The 24551-nt window shown below is 39.5% G+C and overlaps 1 protein-coding gene across 9 annotated transcripts in view; it reads left to right on the plus strand.

The window, feature by feature from the left end:
• Positions 1-24551, plus strand: part of CPLANE1 (ciliogenesis and planar polarity effector complex subunit 1) — a 54676-nt gene that overhangs the window by 2076 nt on the left and 28049 nt on the right. For 8 of the 9 annotated variants that reach the window (XM_083465625.1, XM_083465630.1, XM_083465628.1 and 5 more), the window contains exons 3-24: positions 1128-1260; positions 1626-1745; positions 2547-2773; positions 3460-3566; positions 4074-4230; positions 4595-4698; positions 4788-4970; positions 5595-5844; positions 6652-6810; positions 8249-8997; positions 10208-10419; positions 12077-12157; positions 14016-14174; positions 16636-16791; positions 17361-17589; positions 18445-18584; positions 19595-19812; positions 20082-20246; positions 22160-22298; positions 23161-23270; positions 24117-24278; positions 24429-24537. In XM_083465625.1, coding sequence (XP_083321751.1) covers positions 1128-1260; positions 1626-1745; positions 2547-2773; positions 3460-3566; positions 4074-4230; positions 4595-4698; positions 4788-4970; positions 5595-5844; positions 6652-6810; positions 8249-8997; positions 10208-10419; positions 12077-12157; positions 14016-14174; positions 16636-16791; positions 17361-17589; positions 18445-18584; positions 19595-19812; positions 20082-20246; positions 22160-22298; positions 23161-23270; positions 24117-24278; positions 24429-24537 — 4069 coding nt within the window. The remainder of the gene's footprint in view (positions 1-1127; positions 1261-1625; positions 1746-2546; positions 2774-3459; positions 3567-4073; positions 4231-4594; positions 4699-4787; positions 4971-5594; positions 5845-6651; positions 6811-8248; positions 8998-10207; positions 10420-12076; positions 12158-14015; positions 14175-16635; positions 16792-17360; positions 17590-18444; positions 18585-19594; positions 19813-20081; positions 20247-22159; positions 22299-23160; positions 23271-24116; positions 24279-24428; positions 24538-24551) is intronic. The other variant, XM_083465632.1, reaches the window with a different exon arrangement.

Below are 24551 nucleotides of genomic sequence, written 5' to 3' on the forward strand. Positions count from 1 at the left end.
GCGTTTTCAGCAGGTGTTCAAAAATTGTCACAAAAGGTGATCACTGAATCTCTATTGGTAGAGTGTTCAACAGGTCTGGGCTGATTACACTAATGACATGGTTTCTCCGTTGTCTAACAAGCCTCGCCCACTTGGTGAAGCAGCTCCAGTGTTCACTTAGTCCTCCTATCAGTGGCGTAGCGTGGGGGGTGCCAGGGGTGCCGACCGCACCGGGCGCAACATCTGGGGGGGCGCGAGTCCAGAGGGAAGGGACAAGTTCCTTCCTCCGCCGGGCTCCCCGCTGCCACCGCCAGCCTTGCGCCCTAGCGCGCGCGTCCCCCGCCGTCGCTGTGGCTGCGCTCCGCTCACTGCTCGCAGGAGGAGCAGCCGCTGCAGCAGCGCCGACGCCGCCACCGACGCCGGGCACGGGCAGCCTCTGCACCCTGCCGCCGCCGCCATCCCCTCGGCCCAGCCACAGGCAGCGGCTGCTTCTGCCTCCATCCTCCTCCGGGCAAGCAGCGTTGTTTGCGCGGCAGCGCCAGCGGCAACTCGCAGGTTAGGGGTTGGGGGGCGCAAATTACTTGCCTTGCCCCGGGTTAGGGGGCGCAAATTACTTGCGTTGCCCCGGGTGCTGACAACTCACGCTACGCCGCTGCCTCCTATGTAGAAACTTCTATGTTACATCTTTTCTGTGATATGCGAAAGACCCTTTTAGCAGTGGGGAACTAACTGTCTTTTTGTAAGCATGAGTGAAAGTTCTGTATACATAAGGCATTGCAATGCAAGCATGGTGTGTTTTTTTTTTACAATTTTGTGCTTCTTTTTCTGTGATTCTAGCATTACAGTGGTACCTCAGGTTACAAACACTTTGGGTTACAAACTCCGCTAACCCGGAAGTAGTACCTCGGGTTATAAACTTTGCCCCAGGATGAGAATGTAAATTGTTCGCCGGTGGTGCAGCGACAGTGGGAGGCCCCATTAGCGAAAGTGCGCCTGAGGTTAAGAACGATTTCGGGTTAAGAACGGACCTCCAGAACGAATTAAGTTTGTAACCCAATGTACCACTGTATACAGTAGTTGTGCTTATTCAGGTATTAGTTTTCAGGGAAGTAGGTACCTAAATAAAAGGCTTTCTTTCTTTATAATAGGAAAAGGAGGCTGTTTTTCTTTTAGATGACAAAAGTATAAATGAAATTAATCTGCTTTCGGGGAGGACAAAGAAGATCCCCCAGTTACATCCCTTCCTGAAGAGTGTTGTTGTCTTAACAACTTCAAGAAATGGTTAAGTATCAGCACTAACAAGTTGTTACATGATTTTATTTTTTGAATTTATTTAAATGAATTGTGTTTCTGACAATTAAAAATGTACTGGCTCTCTATTTTGTGAGGGCAGTATCTAAGTATCTTAAATAAATAAACAAGTAAAGGGTTTCCACTGCTACCACCTTACCCTCAATATAGTTCTGATCTAAAACTATTTAACAACTTGGGACCAAAGGGGGGGAAATAGTGTAGTCTTATGCATGTTTCCCAGGGAGTAAGCTAATTGAACCTAGTTTACTCCCTTCTGAGTAAATATGCATGAAATAGTACTGTTTGTCTAAAATGTTGCACTTTGAACAACAAAATTCTCCTTAATCAAACAGGAGCTTGGTTGGCAGGGATACTTAAAACAGGAGAACTCTTTCTTTGGAACAAAGACCAAGACACTATAAAAACTGTCCCGGCAGCTGAAGAATGTAAGAAGGTGGTTTTAGCAGCACAAGGTAGGAATATTTAATTAATATTTTGATTAACATTGTCCTTTCCCCCATTTATTTTGTTCAAAAAAAGGTTTTATCAAACATTGCAATTTTGCTCATCATTTAACAACTAAAATGAAGATGTTGATTTTATTCATGACTTTCTGAGTTACTTAATAGTGTTTATATTTCAAAGAGAAATGACTTGTTAAGCTAAACCTTAGCATATATAATGTATTTTTATAGAACAGGGATGGAGAAGCTTTTTGGCCCAGTGGGCTAATGGGCCAACTTTGGTTAGTGGGCATGGCCACCCACCTATCAATATCAATATTCAGCTGTCACGATGTCACGTGACTGATAGTTGGGCAGTTCCACCCACCAGGGCATTCATACCAGGGAATGTGCTGAGGATGCAGCACCTAGCAGGATTGAACCCCACGCATCAACTGACATCAGCGAATGGACTGGTGGGTGTGTTTGGCGGGAAATGGCACCATGGGCCTTATTTGGACCCCTTGGCAGGCCAAGATTGACCCATGGTTGAGAGGTTCCCTACCCCTGTTTTAGAAGGTAACCAGAATCATATTGAGGGCAGTAAAAAGATTATACTGCTTCTTAGTGAAGTATGCTATTCTTAGTTCTGTGCTATTATAAGTACTAAACATGATATCTTAGGCTTAATCTTTGTATTGTCTTCATTGACTTTTATACAATAAAAACTTAGCACAGTAGCTGATGTCAAAAACTATTAAAACTATCAATGTATTTTGGATAGATCATGTAAAGAATGAGAAGCTGCATTAACACAACATTATTTTCTAGACTGTTCAATGAGATTATACCTATATGTTTCTGGTGATGGAAATAAGGTTCTTCTCACTACACCAACTGCCAGTATCTTTCTATGGGAAAGCGAGGAATGTAAAAGTACACCAGCTAAAGGTTGTGCAATGGGACAGTGGTCACAAATTATTCCTGAAGCGTCAGTTGTATTACCATCTGTTGAAGAGAAAGAAACGTCAGTGAGTGTTGACTTCATCCAAAATGAGGTAAACAATAAAATCGGTCTAATTTATATAGATTCAGTAAGCTGTGTATGTAAAATGCATAGTGACCTTTCTGTTATCGGTTGTGCAATTCTGGTTATTGTGGAAAGTAGAAGTGCACCAGCTCTATGTACTTCCTGAATTAAGAGGCAAATAAGGTGAGATTTAGGTGAGATTTTCACATGGCCTGGGTTGGATTGAGTCCTTAACAAGGCATCTTGAGTTAGTGGTGCACAACCCCAAAAGGCACTGTGCATTTGTTACTAGCTACCTTAAGTGAACAGTTTCTTTTAATTTTGAGGCTTCTGTGGGACAAGGATAGTCTATGACAAATCAGTGTCTGGTATCTTGATCCTCACCATATGTGCCTGCAGTAGAGGTGTCCTCATGATTTGTGCACAGGGCAATAGTAAATATACCCTATCCTATTTATGCCTAGACAACAAACAATAGGTCTCACTGTAATACTTCATGAACACAAAATCTCAATGTAATTTTTGCTTAAATCATCAAGGTGTAAGATGTGAAAGCTTATGTTTTATATATTCTCTTGCTCCGTGTGAATTATACAAACCATGTGGTGAAATGTTAATTGCCTTCAGCTGATTTGACCTTAAAATATGGCTTGTATATGAGTCATTTAAGAAATCCAAGTAGAATTGTTAAGCATTATTTTGATTCATTTGCAGATGCTGGGGGACTGCTGCTTGTGTTGTTTTGCATTTTATTCTCAGGAGCATTTAATGCTGACACTTTTGGAAATTAAATGGCAAGAGAACAGTTTAAAGATTGCTTGGTAAGATTAAATCATTAATTCAATTTTAATATAGGTTTTTAAGGCTTGGTTTTAAAACTTCAATGTTTGCTGCCACTTCATTTGACTAACATGTAGATAGTTTAATCAAGAAAAATAATTCTGCATTAATTAAGGTGTTTTTATATGTTCAGGGATTGAATGTACAGTAGGTTTGCAACTTATGCTGAAAAAGGTTGTTGATGTTTTTAAAATTTCCCCATAATACGGAACAGGGATACAAGATTATTTTGTTTTTCCAAACTGGGATTTGTACCCGAGCCAAATTGGGCATGGAATAGTCCATGCATGTGGTTGGTGCATATTGCTAAACTAAACTCTACCAAAGTTCTCCTGGCCAGACAGGAGGACAGAGGCTTTGTTCAAGCCTGTTCAAGGTCATGTATCTATGGTTTAGTGTTACAGGGAAACCAGCCAATTAACTTACGGACATCCAGAAATAATGTTTCCTTTTATGTTCTTATCTATATGTATTTTTGTTTTATGTAGCTCTTTTCCATTTCTGATACACTGGACACAGCGGACATGTTCTTTGTCTAGTTTGGCTCCCCATTGTAAGCCAATAAAATCAAGAGGTGCTTTGCTTACTGCGTTTTCAAATGATGGGCTTGTTCTAGCAATAGGTGTCAACCAGAAGGATTTACAGGTACAAATATTAGTAACATAAAGCAAAAGTGATCTTGTTAATACTGTAAAGAATATTAAGTGTGATGCAGCAAATCAGTCTTCTGGGTTACCTTCATACTTCAGCAAGGGGATAGTAATAAAAACAAGGAATTAGAGAAGGAGTCTGCTGTACTTTTGTATTGTGTTAATTTCATCAGTGCTTCAGATCAGCACATTCAGCAATTGAAGTTATATGTGCTATATATGTTAGATTATTCCAATAAGTTTCTAATGAAAGCTATATATGTGCTGTGAAGTGTTAATTAATCATTATATTTTATGTTGTTTGGTTTGCATGCAGTTAACCATTCTTTCTTTTGTCTTTTTTCAAATAAAATATTCAGGCAACTCAGATTTTGTTTATGAGCACAGCAGATTTCATTGCGGTTTCTGGTAGCCTTAAAGGTTGTGGTAGTAAGAAACACAAAATTCAGTCAAAGTTTATAAGGTTAGTATAGTATTTTTCAGAATTTTTTTAATCATATTTGGATAGCTGGATACTGATGTCTGAAGGTGATATTTGTGCTTTTGTTTTAGATCCTATTGGATTTCTGACATGAGCTGGACTCATGATAGCCTTTTTTTGGCTTGCATGTTAAAACGTGGGTCCCTGATCTTAATGACTTGTTTGGGTGAATTGCTTACTTTAGTAACATATGGTTGCTCTGTAGAATTTGGACCAGCAGAATTTATTCCTCTACATCCACTAATAACATACAGGTGAGACAGTCATAATGTGGTTTATTAAATTCATTTGCTCATATCTTTCTTTCTTTCGTTCATTTCTTCTCTTTTAAATGTTTCACCTTTCAAATAATTCTTTTGCTTTTTCTGTTTCTTTCTTCTCAATATCTTGTTTCTCATTCATAGTTCTCTCCTATTTCTTATAATGGCTTTTCCTGCTGAACAAATGACATTTTCATCATGTAAGTACAAATTATTTAAGCCACCGTTAGGATCAATTATGTATTTTTAAGCATGACTGTACTGAGTGGAGTTGATGAGGGTTGTAGTCCAAAACATTTCAAGGGCACCAGATTGGCAACTGCTGTGCTACTGTAGAAGAAGATATTAATCTGAGCTGGCTTGTCCCCATAAAACTTTTGTGTTACATTGTTTAGTCATGTCCGACTCTTCGTGACCCCATAGACCAGGCACTGTCTTCCACTGCCTCCCACAGTTTGGTCAGACTCATGTTGGTAGCTTCAAGAACACTGTCCAACCATCTCATCCTCTGTCGTCCCATTCTCCTTGTGCCCTCAATCTTTCCCAACATCAGGGTCTTTTGTGTTACAGAACTGCATTTACTTTACTTTTTTGATAATTTAGTATTTTATCTGTTAGATCACAGAACTCTTTGATTCAAGATCTGAATTATTCTAATGATTCATCAGCCTCTGAAGGGGATCTAATGAGGCAGAGATTTTCTGTAGCATCACATCCAAGTTTACCCTTCTTCATTGCCTCTGATGGGTATATAATCACCGTTCTTAAATTTTATGATGGTTTCTCACCCTCGGCATATATAAGGTCTTTGCTGCTTGATTCAGCCCAGAGGCTTGAAAAACTGCACCACAGCTTGATTAAATCTAAGGTATTGTTTCATTTGGTTTTCTACTGCAACATAGGTTTAATAGTATAGTTCTCAGATTCTTGCCTGGAATTTGTTCTAGACATTATTAATTTGTCAAATTAGGACAATTCACTTATTCCATGATTAAATACTTACATTGCTTTAGCCTACTCAGTGTTGAGAAGGAAAGTTAGTTTTAAGTTTCTGTTCAGAATGAAGTGTTTGAATCTCTTCAGTTGTGTGATGTGGAATAAAGCACCCACAAAGTTCACACTAGCCAGCCTGTCTGCCAAGGTCATTGTCCAATGCCCCTCTCAAAATAACATCATAAGCAAGGTTGGTAAGAGCAAGAGAGAAGGGTTTTTCATTAATGAAATCCCAGCAAATCAGTGCCGCCACACACACACACACACACAATCTCAATAATAATCTGAAGTCTTTAAAAGTTTCTGTTTTTGCATGCTTATCTGCTGGTTGTCTTGTATACATTTATTGGTATTTTGCTAAGATGTTTCCAAGAAGTTCTTCTTCCCTGATCCTGTGAAATCATTCTCTGTGTATATACTGAGAAATAAGACACAATTGTTTCATTAATATTTCCAATTATAAGTGTATAAAACTGCAGTCCGTATTTATAAACATCTTAGATTAGGCTGTTTTTACTGCCCAGCAAGTCCATCCTAATTGTGTTCTTTCTAAAATTTCATCTCTGAACCTATTTTTTGTGATCCATCTGCACTGTCAGCTTCAGCATCACATTCATCAATCTCTTTCAGATGTTCAGAATATAAAAATAGGATAATAAAACTAACATGTTGTTTCCCACAGTCCAAGGAGAAAAGGCTGCCATTGCAATCACTGTCCTCCTTAAAAGCTAATCTATTACAACACAATCAAAGTCAGAGCTCTGCTTTCTCTACCATTCCAAAATTTCTGCAAGAAGAGGAGGAAACAGTAGAGCTAAATGGAGAAGTAACACACTTGCAGGTATTCAAGTTTCCTTTGATACTAGTTTCTTGATATAATGCAACATGAATTAGAATAATAGTATGTAACACATATATTTGTTATTCTGATCTACACAGATGTCAGTTCTGTTGCATGGAAGACATCTTTAAAAATAAATAAATCCTGATATGATACCTATACAGTGGTACCTCAGGTTACATACACTTCAGATTACAGACTCCACTAACCCAGAAATAGTACCTCAGGTTAAGAACTTTGCTTCAGGATGAGAACAGAAATTGTGCTCTGGTGGCGCGGCAGCAGCAGGAGGCCCAGTTAGCTAAAGTGGTGCTTCAGGTTAAGAACAGTTTCAGGTTAAATACGGACCTCCGAAACGAATTAAGTACTTAACCCGAGGTACCACTGTAATAATAAAAGAAGGTTCTCACTTCCTCCATATATGTGCTTATAAGGCAATTTATGACTTGGGACTCCTAGCTTGGCTTGCAATGGCAATTTCACTTTTGCTCTAAGTACAAATATGCCCTTCATTTTGTTGTATGCATATCAAACCATTATATACTTCACATCACCAACCCTTCACCTCATTTTTAGTTATCAGCCTCCATCTCATCTCAGTCATACCTTGGGTTGAATGTTCTTCAGGTTGAGTGCTTTCGGGTTGCGCTCCACGGCAACCCAAAAGTAACGGAGTGCGTTACTTCCGGGTTTCACCGCATGCGCAGATGCTCAAAATGACGTCACGCGTATGCGCGGAAGCGGCAAAACATGACCTGCACACACGCAGTCGTGTCTTACGTTCTGTTCAGGATGTGAACGGGGTTCCGGAACAGATCCCGTTCGCATCCCGAGGTACCACTGTATCTTGTTAATTGATGGGTATTATGGAATAATAGCTATTGTAGCCAGCTGAATTATGCTCCGGATTAGACCCATTGAAATTAATAGATCTGTCATGTCCATTAATTTTAATTGGTCTACCCTAAGTAGAACTACTGTGAGATGCAACCATAAATCCCTTATATGTTCACAAAGCAAATACTAATGCCTTGGGTGGAAACAGTTGCCCATTCCATGGCAAAGTCTGTGATGTGGAACTGTATGTGCCCCAGACACTGGGATTGCTTTGTTCTGGTGAAATGATTGCAGTTGTGCCTTTTGAGTTTGGTATGACATGTATCTGCAGCCTAGTTGTTAAGGTTTAGTTTGCATTGGGGAAAATCTATGGATCCTCATCCATCTCTATACAATACATGTCAAAATGCACCATAACAATAGCCTGGATTATACGTTAAGTTTTACATTGAGTGACACAGCTCCACATATTTATTGCACAACATTTTTCACTAGTACCTGTGAAACAGTTCCCAGAACAATTATGTGGAGTACTTCTTTCTATAAATGTGTGATAAAATTCACATGTATCAGATAATGAGTAATGTTATCTTCAATTTAGGATTATGAAGAAGAATCAGATGGTGACAAGTTGTTTCAGAGTCATTCCTTTATTTTGGGGAGCCAAAAAGGAGATACTTTTGTAACTGATGAAGGCCGGTTGGAATTTGCATCCATGTTTGACACCATTCATGCAATGGATGCAACAGAAGAAGAAGAAGATGACACAGCTTTGGAACTGAACCATATCCAAAAAAATCTAATTGCAGCTTGGAGAGTAGGGATTTCAAGAAACATGCAAGAAAGAGACACTTTGTTAAATTGTACCATACGATGCATTATATACTTTTTTAACATTCTCCAGTATGCAAAACTTAACGTTGCACATTTAGATCACCCTGTCCAGAATTGTACCTGGATACAGTCAGTGTTAAAATGTTTCCAGCAATTTTTGTCTCTTCTAAGTTGGGAGGGTAAGCATAGACAAATTCTGGGACATTTGATGAAGCTCACGTTGCAGACCCTAAAACTGATGCTTGTGGAGCAACAAAACCAACTGTTCTCCAATAATCTTTTGGGAGGCTTCTCTCTGCTGAAGATGGTTACTCATTTTTTAAATGGCAAGAACGCACCTCAGTATGAGATACTTCCAGCAGCCCCGGATGTTAATAATCAGGTGGAGTTTGATTCCATAATTGTGTCTGTGTTTCAAGCTATAGATTGGAGCAGCCACCAACATTTCCATGCATTGAATTACATACTGAAGCTCTCCCCCCCAGCTGTAAACCTGTCCAATAATTCAGAAAAGAGGTATTTATTATCTGTTTGAAAACTTATTTTTATAATTTGTAATTGTATTTAAATATTTTTTTTAAATTGTCTTGAATGAAAGAAATAGAGATTATTGGATTACTTGAATTCTGAACAAAATAAGACTGCAATGGCCAGATTTTTTTTTTTAAAGGTAAGGGTATTTTAGGTGTGGTTTACATGTACCAATCAAATATAACATTTTTTTTAACAGTTGGTCTTCATGCTGTGTTATAACTCTCCCCTCATCTCATTCAAAGCTGCTGCTCAAAATAATCTGTGTTCATCCTTCTATTGGGCTCAGAATTAGTTCCATGGTTTTTTGGATCCCAACCATTGTGCTGTGTTGCATAAAATGGGAGTTGCAAAATTTATTATTACCTTTGTTTGTTCAGTTTCTCTCCTACTCCTTTACAGGGTCTTGGGTGGCTATTGCAATTAAAATAAAACACCCAATGGAATTAAAGATATCGCATACAGTTTGTGCTAGTCATTGACTGCCATTCTAAGAGGGATAGTTCTAAAGCTTTTTTGTGACATTGTGTGATATTCAACTTTGCTGGATTTCTAAGGGATGGGAGAGGAGTTTTTTCATAGGATCTTAAAAGTTCTTACTTAGGTCAAAGCAAAAATTCAAAAAGTTGCACCCACCATACATATGCCTTTGTTAATTATTACTTGGATAATAGCTTCCTTATCTGGTTTTTAGTTAAATGGGCTACAGTTGTCAGTGGTATCCAACCTTACAAAAGATTACTTTATGGCTAAGGAAAAATGTTGCAGATACAATGTAATAAATGTTTAAGTAGACTTTTCCTGTGTCCTTTACATATACATTAACACCTCAGAAATCCACATTCTATAGAAGTTTAGTGTTGTTGAGTTAATAAGTTGTTTTGTAACTTTTATCTGTCTTGATTATAGTAAATTTATGTACAGTATATTTAGCAGGGAAATTTTGAAGTTAATTTTTTTACCACAACTAGTAATAATAAATTTAACAGCAGGTAAATAAAAGTAGGACATCATTAAAATTGTGATAATGCACTGAAGTATCTGATAGGGTTAATTCACTGATTTACTAGTTTAATTCACAGTGATGTAAAACATAATCTGCAAGTTTTAAGGCATTATTTCCTAGCATATTAGCATCACTAATTTTCTCTGATCTGACTTTTGCTGTAAATATTTGATTCTTTTTCAACTTCAGGGTAATTGTAATGTGGCAACTGTTATATAAGCATGTTCTTTGGTACTGGACACAGTTAAGGAGAAAAGCGCACAAGTCAAGCAAGCCAGTAACTGAAATACAAATTACGCATGAAGGACCAACCGTTGAAGCACTGGCAAGTCATACACAGGCAATTTTACAGTCTTCAGGAGAAAGATTAGAACAAATACTGAAACTCAACTCTGTGATTGGTTAGTATCATGCAGAACACTGTGATCAGTTGATTTTTGTAACAGTGGACAATTTCCTGAGCTGCAACTTAATTTTGATACTATTCTTCTGCAATAATAATGAGTGGGACAAAAAGTCAGCTCCATATTTTATTAATTTTGTAATTGCACATTGTTTCAGTATGTCAGTTAAATTAGCATTTAGAGTTTGCTTAGCCAATAGCTGGAAAGCATTACATTATTGTAATACATAACGGAAGTGACCTTCCATTTTGAACCTTCAGATGGTTTATCCAAGTTGGGTAAAGATGTCCGTGCTGCTTTGAAGAGGCAATAATTTTACTTCTCTTAAAGAAAGCAATTTAGATTTTACTGACATTAACAGTTATTGTCCAGTATCAAGTTTCGTAGCAAGGTACTTGAAAAGGTGGTGGCATCTCAAGACCAGAGAGTGTGGCGTGATACTGAATTCTTCATTCTGTTTCAGCTCAGTTTGCAGCTGCCTCCATCACCCTAGTGTGGCTCTTTTGGTTCTTCTGGAACCAATGGTTTTCAATACCAATGACTATTGTATGCTTATGAGTTGCTTTGCCATAGTAGGAATTGCAGCAAGGGTGTTACAGTGCTCTGATCCCTTCTGGGGGAGCATATCCAGAAGGTGGTGTTGGAAGACTGCTCTTTCCCTTGGCTGCGGGGGTTTTCTTTATCTTGCGCCTTATACATTTTAACATCTGCATAAAACTGCTTGGAAAGGTCATCTGGTGTTTGTGCCAAGCTGTTGTTATTATGCAAATGATACACTGCTGTGACATGTTTTAGTGAGCTAATCCTGGGGAGGTTGTGTAATCCCTGAATTGATTTCTGGAGGCAGTTCTGATTTCAGTAAGGGCAAATAAGATTGTTCTTAATAAAGGTTGTATTTTACTTTTTCTTTAGCTTTTATTTGTAGTTTACACGATTTATTGTAATTATTTTACCTGTTGCTAGAAACCACTTTATAGGGACATTGTCCCAAACTTTTCTAATTACCTAATAAACCTGATTAATTAGAAACATTTCTGGTCTAGAAACCTGACAATTTAAAATTTTGTTTCCTTTCTCCAAAAATATCCTGTGCTTAAAATAATATGTTTTACAGCTGGAGGTAGCATTGAACATTGTGGCAGTTTTATGATGCTTTTTATGTATCCAAATCCTCCACCCTCTTGGATCTTGCCAAACCCACCTACTCCCTTTAGAGCTCTGCAGACCACTCTCCACTCCCCTCCAGCTCCCTTGGAAGAGTTCCTCTGCAGCTCACTGGGGCCTTTCTGCTACATCCATTTCTTTCTTATCTTTCATCCACACCCTCCAGTGCTGAGGCTGAAATGCTGTCATCACTGTGAGGTGGACAGCAACAGAGTAGGATAGTTGCTTGGGAGCTGCCCTCGACTATCCTGAATATTCCTCCCTGGATTGCTTGTCTGCTTGATTCTGTCTCTCTTCCACCTTAAGACAAGACAGTCTCCAATGCTGCTGTCATGGTCCAGCAGCTCTCAGTAGTCTGACATCACATTAGCTAGCAGCACCATTCCTCAGCAGTCAACTGAACTGCTGTGTGACAGCAGCCTTACCCTTTTTATTATATGTTCAGAAATTTATTGACTATTGGCTGAAATTTATTTATTTATTTATTTAGGTGAGGAGCAATTTCTAATAGGGTCTTATAAAGAATCAGTGGAGGCATGGGAGAGAGCTCTTCAAGAAATAAAAGGAAAAGGTAAGGTAATAAGAAACTCTAAGCTTATTCTCATTGGAAAAATGTTCTAGAGAAAGCGTAATAAATTTTGCAGTGGACATTTATTTTCTTCTATACATTGGCATAAACGTATGGAAGACAATTTCTATACATTTTAAAACCTAAAATGGTCATTTTTAGAGGCCTGCCTTTTTCATCAGTCTACTGAGTGGCAACTCCTCTGCCAAGCCCTCTACTAAGAGAACACTATTCCCAAGGAGTGTGCCTGGCATGCACATTAACATCCCTTTGGTGTCAAGTGAAGACCTTTCTGTTCTCTCCAGCCTTCAGTTAATAATATATTCCTGCTGCTGGAGTTCTTAGTTTGTTGATTCTTATATTAATCATGCTTAGATTGTTGGGGAAGATGGATTTTTGCTTTTAGGTTTGATCGCTTTTAGTCTAGTTGATTGTTGGTACTTTTGTATTTGTATACATAATCTATTGCTAAAGAATTCTTTGTGCTTATTTAAGTTGCCTAGAGACCTTAGTATAAGATGACAAGTAAGTCAAATTATTATTAATAATAATAATAATAATGCTGCAGTGTTGTTGCGTTGCAGAACTAGTTTGTACCTTAACATGCTTGATAAAACTAAGTTCATGCTAAAAAGATCTATGTATAGCATGAAAATCATGGTATTAGCTTAATTACTTGTCATGGTGCAGAACTGAGGTTAGTAAATAAAATGTGATTGAGTGTTGACATACATGATTTAAAAAAAGTTTTCCTGAAGTTTTTTAAGTGACAGGCAAGCTGCACTTGAAGGTAAAATTTAAGATTTCAGATGCCAGTGCATAACTTTTCAGACAGCAGTGTTGGAGATCCTTTTTCTCATGCTGCCAAAGGATTTTCTATTGCTGTGTTCACTATGTACAAATGTGCTACTTCTTGTCAGTCCAACTAGCCTGTGTTGCTCATACAGTGCTTCACCCAAAGAGGACTTCTGTCCCTTGAATATCTTAATCTCATGTGTGGTGAGATGGATTAGAAATATAAACATTGTGAGCCACTTCTGTGTAGTGTTTACAGTAGGGTCACCATACATCCGTAATTTCTTGGACATAGCCAGAATACTGCAGTCAGAAGCAGTGTCTGGGCAGAAATCACTGAAGTGTCTGGGGAAATCCAGACACATGGCAACCAATGTCGGAAATCTAGATTTTGGTGAATTTCCTGCGAAATAGCACAACAACTTCATTGTTGTTGTTGTTATAGATTTTGCAAGAGAAGCTCAACAACATTTGTATCTGGGTTTTAACTTTCTGAAAAATGGCAACCCTACTTTACAGTGTTAAGAGTAGAACTGGGAAGATTCATATTCAAATATCCACTCAACTACAAAGCTTCATATGTGATGTTGTGCCAATCACTGCTTATCACCTTAGCATTCGTTACAGAGTTGTTGTTTGGAGAGGGATCCCACATACAGCGTGCTGAGCTTCTTGGAGGAAGGCTGGGATATAAACGCAATAAATTAAAGCAAATCTTAGGTTTGACAGTTGCATTTCTTCTGTCACAGTAACTGGAGAACCTTCACCCGTTCAACTTCTCTTTGCTTTGTGTCTTTTGAAGGACTGGAGTTGAAGAGCATTATTCAAACAATATGGACCCATTCATGTTTGAATTACTGTTAACAGTAACTCTGAAAAAAAAATCAGTGGAGTTGATTCTGGTCCTGTATAATCCTATTCACCTTATTTATTCCTTCTGAATGTGATAGTACATCTGCGGGTGGGTGAGGAGAGCTTAGTACACTCATATAGGTTGGGTTTATTTTTCTTTACATCCCCAGGGTTTATATTTTTAACTGGATAATTATTTCCCTTTTTAATACAGGAGGAAAGAGAATGCCTTTTCTTCAAACTCGATATTATCTTGCTATATTATATTGTCATCTATATCACTACAATGTAAATGAGGCTCAGGGTCTGTGCGATCATCTAGTGAGCGAGCTTCTAAAACGAACTCAAATATCTGAAAGGGATGATTTGTCAGGTATGTGAATGTGGAATATCCTAGTATAGTTAAATGAATGATGTGTATCATAATTTGTCATTTTATCCCATTATTTAAGACTGTAACATTATTGCAATAGAGTGGTATTTTTGTTGTTTTATAGCTATTATAGAATTTTTATTTAAGACTTGACTAAGCATCTGTTAGTTGCTTAATTTTTAAAAGTCCCTTTAAGAACCCTTTATCTGTTTTAAATATATCTTTCCCTCAGAATTGTAGAAGTATGGTGACAAACAGCTGTCTTTTATAGTTAGCAAGCTAGTTAAAAGGTCAGATTTAAAAGTCCCATTAGTTTGAATGAGATATTGTCCTTCAAGCTTAATATCTGGCTGTGATTTAATAACTGTATAGTTTGGTGTGATCAAGTATAACATTGTAATCATATATACACTTTTTTGAAAGTAAGTCCTGTTGGACTTAGTGGGACTTGTACCTCAGTAAATATGTGTAAGATTGCACAGTTAATCAGGTTTTATTGTCATTGAATTCTTACTAAAGGAATTCTACAGAGTGAAGCTTACGTATGAGTTGTCATCATGCAGGAAGGCAAAGTTGATGTACAAAAGAGGCTTCTAGGGTTTTATTTTGGAAAGACCAAAGAATTCTTTCAGCGCAATATGTAATGTACCTTTGCCGTCAGTAGCAATGAGAGTTGATAGGCTTGAATTTATCAGTTACCGTATTTTTCGCTCTATAACACGCACCTGACCATAACACGCACGTAGTTTTTAGAGGAGGAAAACAAGAAAAAAATATTCTAAACAAAACAGTGGATGTATGATTTTTGTGGTTCATGCTGTGGCCACAGACATGTGATCTGACGGTGAGTTTGGGGTAGCCCAATGCAAAAATCCTGAGGATCCATGTGGGTCCATGCTTTGTAACCACGTTTTTGCGCCATTGCGGCCCCATGAAACAGTGGGTGCGTGTGTGTGTTTTGTGCAGGCTGTAGCCATGGACATGCTATGTGATCTGATGGTGAATTTGGGGTGACCGAGTGCAAAAATCCTGAGGATCCATGTGGATCCGTGCTTTGTAACCACGTTTTAAGTGGGGAGGGAAGGAAAAGCACTCAAGGGACAAGGAGCACACGTGGGGGGGGTGTGGAGAAGGATGCTACTAATAATGCAGGAGAGGCTCCTCTCCGGCTTTGCTCCTTTAGAACAAGCAGGCTCTGCGTCTCTCCCTCCTCCCCAGCAAGGAAACCACGATAGTAACCACTCTGAGACAAATCAAGAAAAAGTGCGACCAACACTCTCCCCCAACAAGCACAGTGAGGTCAAAACACACACACACAGAGAGAGAGAGAACTGGCCCTAAAGTTGCAGGGCGCTGGAAGTCGCAGGGGCGCTGGGGGAGTGAATGGGAAGCAAGAGAAGGAGAATGATCCCTCACACACACACAGACACACAGAGTGTCAATTCTAAAGTCGCAGGGAGAGTGAAGGGGAAGCAAGAGGAGAAGGAGCCCTCACACACACAGAGACACACAGAGTGTGGATTCTAAAGTCGCAGGGAGAGTGAAGGGGAAGCAGAGAAGGAGAACGATCTCTCTCACACAGAGAGAGAGACACAGAGTGTGGATTCTAAAGTCGCAGGGAGAGTGAAGGGGAAGCAGAGAAGGAGAACGATCTCTCTCACACAGAGAGAGAGACACAGAGTGTGGATTCTAAAGTCGCAGGGAGAGTGAAGGGGAAGCAGAGAAGGAGAACGATCTCTCTCTCACACACAGAGACACACAGAGTGTGGATTCTAAAGTCGCAGGGAGAGTGAAGGGGAAGCAGAGAAGGAGAACGATCTCTCTCTCACACACACACACACAGAGAGAGACAGAGTGTGGATTCTAAAGTCGCAGGGACAGTGAAGGGGAAGCAGAGAAGGAGAACGATCTCTCTCACACACAGAGAGACACACAGAGTGTCGATTCTAAAGTCGCAGGGAGAGTGAAGGGGAAGCAGAGAAGGAGAACGATCTCTCTCACACACAGAGAGACACAGAGTGTGGATTCTAAAGTCGCAGGGGCGCAGGGAGAGTGAAGGGGAAGCAGGAGGAGGAGAACGATAGCTCAAGCACACACACACACACAGCCCCTACAGTGGCTAATCCAAAATCGGACAGCAAAAAACTGCAGGCAGGGACAGAGAGCAGGGGTTGTTTTAAAGCAGCCAACTCCCGCTCTGCTTCTCTCCCTCCTTCCCGGCTCCGCTAGCTGACAGGAGCCGCTTACACCCGCTTTGCTGTTTCAAAGCGAGCCATGGACTGCTCACGACTGCAGCAGATTCCCCCGCCATCTGTAGGCATTCGCTCCATAACACGCACAGACATTTCCCCTTACTTTCTAGGAGGAAAAATCTGCGTGTTATGGAGCGAAATTTACGGTATATCTTTTCATTTCTACAGCAGATATTTTGTTTATGTAAGACTCTTTAAACTCTTTTTAGGTGCTGAGCAGATGATAACAGATGTTCATACTGAAGCTATATTAGCAGTGGTTCGGTCTCTGGCACGATTCATGGCAGCTTACTTCACTAATGAACCACTTTATGTGCTTCCTCCACATAATGTTGATGTTTTACCCCCGCTTCATATCAGACAAGGTATTCTGTTAATGCTGGCACATGTTCTGGTTTTCTATCGTCCAGACAGAGTTAGGATTTCTAAAGCCCCATTGATGTTAGTGGGAGAAGAGTTTTCCTCAAAACTTCATATCTGCCATTTTTATATTAGTTTAGAGTCTCTTGCCTCAGGCTCATCTTATAAAAATCTCCAACCTCTCCCCCCCCCCCAGCTGCACATTGGAGTGATAGTCCTTCCTTCTCTTATCTTGTGTAATTTTTTGAGTGAAGATTGACTTTCCTGTATGAATGCATTTCTCATTAGGAGTTTTTGATGTGCATTCACATTTCTGTTCTAGCACAAACAATTAAAAATAAGCGGGGAAAGGGAAGAACAGCAAAAATCAAGAGTCATGGTAATTCCCACAAAAAGCATGGTCTGAATGATACATTGCATTATGAAGACTAATTCACACTTATTTGGGAGTAATTCAGTTGGAACTCAGGGGATTTTCCACTTAAAGATGTATAGAACTCATTTGGAAATCATACAGGAATCAATTAACAACAAAGCAAACATAGATAACTAATAAGCTTCCTTTGTATCTTAGACAGGTGTCTTCGTATTGTTCCACTGCAGCACTCCATAGTCACCAATGCAGTTAGGGACCATGGTCTCTCGTGCGTCTGGACAGTTGAATATGCTCTTGATTTGTTGCTTGTTGGTGGACTAATTCCGGAAGCTGTGTGGCTAGCCCATAAACTTGGAGACTGGAAAATGGCTGTTTCAGTTGGGGTGGCTTATCAACTGTATTGTCAAAGTAGCAGTGGCTTCCCAACGTAAGTTGTGTGTGTATAAATTACAGAACTGCATGCTGCAGTGTTATTTTGTTTAGCATGTTATCTACTATTTACAATAAAATTAACTGAATGCCTTTATATCTATCTTTTATTATTCCTATTTTTGTAAAAGAAAAAAGATGACATTGTCTTGTGTTGGTGATTTGGACGATAGTAGTTTGGGAAAAAATATGCTCTTTGCTCCTTTGACTCCTGCCCTCAACCTGATTCTTTCACATAGAGATAAGGAGTACTCTACAAGGAGTGCAGTATTATTGGGTGGTGGAATGATTAGGACAGACAATTTACATCTATTAACTGAAAGGCATAGTTCCCAGGAGTGCCATATGGACATAGCTTGATAATGACAGTGGTGCCTTCCATTCTATAATTCCAGTGGTGGTGCATTTAGCTGATAGCTGCAGTAATTGTAACATGATATCTGCAGTAATTGTAACATAAGGTTACCAGATTTTTTCCAATGAATCCGGGGACACTTCTTAACTTCAATGGATTTTGTATGGGGACTGATTTGTAAATCCGAGGACTGTCCCCAGGAAACAGGGATGTCTGGTAACCTTATTGTAACATCAGTTGAGCAAAGCAGTCGTTAGCCCTCTGGTCACCAATTATGAAGTATCTGTGTCCACCATTTGAAAGTATCAAAAATACCAAATGGGAAAGAACTAGTCCTAAAGCCCTTCAGATCATTACACAATATAGATGTCCTCTGTGCCTGTCAAACCTTTTGAATTGTCACAGTACTTCCATAGATCCCATATATGACTGCACAAAAGTCATTCAGAAAGCAACAGTTAGAGACAAATTAATCTCTTTTTCTTGATTCACTCTCAGGTCACAAAAAGTAGAATTCTGCATGCCATTGCACTTGACTCCAACACAAATCTTTCAAGAAAAATTACAATCTTTTTTGGGCAAGCCAATCAACAGTGAAACATCAAATGAAGGAGACCCCAAATGCAAACAGTTCACAGGTGTGCAATTTATACATCTGAGTTCATTTTCTTGAAGTTGTTTTTTAACACATTTGTGGAAATGCTATGATTTCATGCAAATATCCACCCTTTTCCATGATCAGGGAATGACCATAGATGCTAGGACAGAGATGCTAATGTGAATGCCATTTGTTTAATTATCTATTCAGAGTTTCTGCATGTCCATGTTATTCCTTTCCACCCTTCTGCATTTTTTATATGAACTATGATTCAATTCACATTGAGATGGGAGATCTGTGTTTGGACTGTAGTATGTCAGTCTTCATGTGGGACTCGCGTAGCTTTATGGAAGAAAGGCTCTAGCCTAGCCAATAAAATTATATGAAGTAGCCTCTACTTGTAAAGTTTTTTCACCTCAATAGGTTGCAGTATGGTAAATCTGTGAGCAATGTGCAATCTCTGAGTATGTGCAATGTACCATGCACATACTCAGAGATTGCCTCATGCATGCATATAGAACTTTGTAAGATAGCAGTAGGCCTGGGCAATATATTGATGGCATGGTGCCCACAGTCTTGAAAGAAGCAATACTCTGTCCACTCATTGAAAAGCCAGCCCTGGACCCAGTGAAATGCAGCAGCTGTCATCAACATGCTAACACTCCATTGTGAAATAAGGTGGTGGAGAGGGTCATGGTAGAGCATCTATCTGCAGATGTTTCTAGAGGAAGCGAATTGTCTAGAATAGATCCATTTCATTCTGGGTTCAGGCTCAGATCTGGAACTGAATCATCATTGGTTGCCCTGAGGAATTCATCAGGAGAGAGACGAGACAGGAGGAGTGTGACTGTCTCTTCTACCTGAGCTTTTGATACCATTAACCACAGTATCCTGCTGGAGCAGAGATTAGTATTAGCAAACTGCTCTTTGAGCCCATGGTGGTTATGTTTTAGGGTCCCATAGAGCACTATCCCCCCAGTGTTATTCAGCATTGATTGGAAGCATTATTAATGCATTTGCTTTATTACTTCCTCTGCTGTCTGTCTTTAGATCCTATTGAAGAGGAAGATGTAAATGTAATTTTTAGTTCAATAGAAGAAATACTGAAAGCAGCTGTTATGGCAGAAACAGACATACTGTCAGAGACATTTCAACTTTTGGTGGACTCTGCCAAGGACCTGAGCAGAAAGTTTTGTGGTTTGGTGCCTGATGGCTTATATCTTCCTGCACCACCCTTATACTGTCCTCAACCATCATTTCCTGGTGAAGTAAGTATATTTGGAAGCCATTTGATTCTTCTATTTTGTCCACACTTGACCTGAATTAGATGTTTCTTTTGCTTTTGGATTTTGAAACCATCCTGCATTTGGGGGGGGTGATTTGGGGGGGAGCCCATTAAGCTTTTCTTAGAATTCCAGCCATAAATATAGAAAAAGGGTTAGGGTGGAGATAATTGAGTGGATAAACTGCACTGCACTTGTCATTTTCATTGTTCACTGACATACCTTTTATCCCCTTTTAATTTTGCAATATTTAGGAAGAACACATCGATTTGGTATTAAGAATGGAGAGAGTTTGTCGGCAGAAGGTGTCTGGAGTTGTTCAGCGAATTCTTCTCCTTTTTCGGGCAGCTCACTGTTCTTTCCCTGCTGCTCAGTGGTATATTGTGCAGCTGAAACGGGCACGGAAAATAATGCAAAAGGTATACTGATGAAATTGCTTTAAACTTTTCTTATAACTGATAATTAACTTTTGTAAGCTGCTAAGTATGGTTGTGATTTTTTATTGATTTTATTGTTTTATCTTTTTGTAAACCACTTTACGTGGTGAATAAATTTTATGAAATAAATATAAGGTGGGATCTATAAAATGCACCTCAAGTGTCAATAGCCAGGGTAAAGCGGCGCAGATTTAGCATTTGATGGGAGGTGTATAATGAAATGCCAGGTGCACCTCTGGGAGGAGTGAGTTCCACAGCTTAGGGACCTATCCTGGCCTGCCAGCCCTCAAGCCTCTGAGGGTCGAGAAAGTACCAAGTAGGCCCCCTCTGCCAATCTCGGCACTCAAGAGGGTCTGTAGGGAGAGAGGCAAGACTTTCAGATATTTGGGGCTTTGAATCTTGGTTGGAAAGGGGGGACATGTTATAAAAAGGAGAATTCCTGGTTGCCTAGATCCAGGTTTGGGGCAAGAACTCTTCGGTGTGAGAACCCCAGCAAAGATTTAAAAATAAAATATGCAACAAAGTAAAGCATGTAATTATAGACTGTTGGACCTTTAAAATATCCCCTTCTAAGTTGTTTCCAAAGTTCCTCTCTTTCCTTAGCTTAGAAAGAGACCACACGTTTGGTAAGTTAAAAATGGCTTATAATGGAACCTTGGGTTGCAAACGTGATCCGTGCAGGAGGCACGTTTGCAACCTGTAGCGCCGTGTCTGTGCATGCACGTGACACGATTCAGTGCTTCTGCGCACATGCGTGACGTGATTCAGTGCTTCTGCGCATGCACGAGCACTGAAACCCAGAAGTAACCCGTTCCGGTATTTCCGAGTTCGGTGCGGTCCGTACCCAAAAACACGCAAACCGCAGCGTTCGCAACCCGAGGTATGACTCTACTTGCAATTTCTTCAAAGGTCAGATTCATGTGCTTTTCCATTTGGCATTCAGAAAACACAGCCAGTAAAATAGATTCAAAAGTGATGAATGTTTCTAAAATATTTGCATAGAAACACAAAGATGGTTTTGTAGAAAACCATGCAGTCTGAGCTTGCAGCAACCAGCCCAGACCAATTTACATGTCAGAGTTCACATGGTAGAATGATAGGGGAACAAAAAGCTTGATAAACCTTGATAACTTTTCCTCCCAAGGTATGGGGGAGTGACTTAACTAATCCTGGTAGGACAGCATACTCTTCATGCATTACCTCTTCATTCACTAATTAAATGTAAGCAAGTTGGTAATATGAGGCTGATTATCTCATAAACCCCTTCCCAGGCAAATATAACAATTGCATGTAAATTAATGGACCACCCAGAATCGCATCTTGACGAGAAAGTTCTTGAAACTCTCCTAGTAGGGGCTTGGTGAGAATGTCGGCTTCCATTTCTTTGGTTTGACAGTGTGCCAATTCAACACTTTCATATCACCTGACTCACATAGTGGTATATCATCCTAATAATGTGTTTAGTTCTTGCATGAAACTTCTTGCTCTGAGATAATTTCGAATAGCTTTGGATGTGCTCCATCAATCAGACAGGTTTCTCCCCAAACAACCCAAAGTCCATAGTCTGTTGGTCAATCCAGACCAGTTTTCTGCATGCCTCTGTTGCAGCTATGTACTCTGACTCTGTGGAAGAAAAAGCTACAGTAAACAAGACCCAGTACACAAGACCATTTTCAAACATAAAGAGAAAGCCACCTGTTGATTTGTAATCCTTTAAGTCTCTGGCCTAGTCAGCATCCATGTAACTTAGATGAAAATGCTTCTTCAGGGACATGTAACACTGTCCAGACATCCCAGAAATGAGAACTTGGGACACATAACACCTCTGTCTTTTCAGGAACACTTGTTTATCTAAACTGTTCTCTTGTAACCTTTGCTTTTTTTCACACTTTCAGATTCGCAAGAAAGGTGCTCTTCCCTCATTAAGTGCTCTTCCAGAAAGTTTGCTTAATTATTCTAAATGTCATACGGTGTTCTTAAGGCCTACATCTTCTGGTGATCATGGACTTGACAGTGTTTCATGTAAAACTATAGGTTTGTATCTAGAGAAAAGTGCACAGATGCTGTAAATTGTTGAAACGGAGTAAAAGGTCAAGTTGGAGTGGCAATGCCTATTCACAATGGTCCTTTTGAAACACCCACCCTGCGTTCTGAAGGTATTTGTCTGCTAGTCTAGCCAATGAGCCTAGAAAATAGCAAAGACCCTTTGTTCCAACTCCTTGTCATTTTACTGATCACTTACTGTGAAAGCTACCTTTGTTCTCCTAAGACTTGAAAATGATGTCCCCATATGTAAAGAATCATTTTTTCTTTGGGAGCTTTTATGTCATGAAACAGTGCTGAACAGAAGTTCATGAAGCTTCCTGCAGACATCTAAAGTGAATGTAGTCTGATCAATGTGAATTTTGCAGAAAAACATTTGGATTTCCTCTCCCTTGATGAAATGCCACCTGACACAAAATTGTATTCCAACATGAATGAACCATTATAAACTATAGGAGTTTGTAGGCTACTTTAATTTACCCCAAATCTGGGAATGTGGTCAGATTTATTTAAGAACCTGGAAGGTGCAATGGACCACTTTATCACCCAAATCATTGTTTCCCTTTTATGTACTAATCCTGTCTTTCCCCCCAGGAAAGTCTAGCAAATATTACTTGCCCATAGGATGGGGAATATACTTAAAAATTAGTATTTCCAATTGAAGCTTATTGACAAAATATGCTGCTGCAACAGTCTGTGAGCAAAGATCATTTTTTAAGACCAACATTTTTTTAGATACTGCCACTTATAAGTTAATGATTTTTAGTGAAAATGTTGATACTTTCTATTTATTTTACAACATTCTTGTTCTCTTTCTTGATCAAAACTTTATCTCTCTGGCTTCCTCTGACAGCATGCTTTAGAGAACTATGCGCATTGTGTTGGATGTTTCATGTTCGTGAAAGATTATCTGACAGTTGCAGACGGTACCAAACTGCAAGAGAGAATTTGGAAAATCAGAAGGTAATATTAATAGCATAGAACTTTAACATCATAGGCAACTATACTGTCATATTTCCATTGCTCTTAAATGGCCATCTTATAAATGACATGTTTGTGCTAAAAAAACAAAAAACAGCCAGGACTGAGACTCAGAATATAGATACAATGCAGACGTCTTAGTTTTAGCCCAGATCCACCCCACTCACTTGTAAAACAGGTGTATGTGTCCAGTTTTAAAAGCCAAAGCAGAGTTTGTAGCAGTGCTGAACTCTTTCCACAGCCTGCACTCTCAGGCATACTTAGGAAGTTGCCTTACGCTGAGTGAAACCAGTAGTCCATCTAGCTCACTATTGTCAGTAGTCTCTTACAATCCTACCTGGAGATGCTGAGGATTGAACCTAGCACCTTCTGCATTCAAAGTAGATGTTATTCCCCTGAGCTATAGCCCTTCCTCTAAATTTTCTGAGTGTGTGGTGGGGGGGGGGCGGCATAGAAGCAGCAGAATTGAAGACAGTTTCCAAGTCTTCAGGCATGTCCTCTGTTTACCCAGGGCTTGCCAGGTGAGAAGCTGCACACATCTCTCAAGGACCCAAAAGAAACAGAGAACATGTTCATGTATCTTCCAGTTGAACTTGCTTCTAGTGTTGAGTATCATCTGGGGGGAAATGTGGAGGAAGGGAAGCTTGTGGAGGGGGGGAGTTTAGTTTTCCTAACCCATGCTCTCCTTTTTGCTCCTAAAGTTGGGACTTGAACCCAATTCCACATTTTATATGTTACTGGGGCATACCGAGGTTTAAACAAACAGGTCTGCTGCCATCACAGGTAGTTTGAGACTTTTACACCTATTGCTTTGTGTTATTTCTTTAGGAATGTAAGACAACTGAATTTGATGCCTGTATAGTTGAACACTCTTTCAGTGCGTTGGAGTGGGCTTGCCGAATGCTCCCTTTTGCTAGGTTCATGAATGTTGAAGAACTTGTACAGGATATCATTTTAAGCCTTACTGGAGAATTGCCACCAACCAAAAAGGTAATATTACCTAGATCAGAAATTATAGGGGATTACAGAGTTTAGCTTCCTTTATTAATATTTTCTTTTTCGTGTTTGTTGTTGTGTGTAGATCTTCCAGAACCTATGTTAAGTAGCTTAAAATTATCTTGACATTGTTCTTTTGTACAGGTGGCAGAAATTTTGGTGAAAGCATTTCCAAACCCTGATGATGTAAGAGTCCCATTAAGAGATAAATATAATGCTCTGCACCAGCGACTTAGACACTGCGTAGTCAAAGGTACCATTAGTGGT

The sequence above is a fragment of the Podarcis liolepis genome (assembly GCF_965112155.1).
Source record: "Podarcis liolepis genome assembly, chromosome: 11".
Lineage (NCBI taxonomy): Eukaryota > Metazoa > Chordata > Lepidosauria > Squamata > Lacertidae > Podarcis > Podarcis liolepis.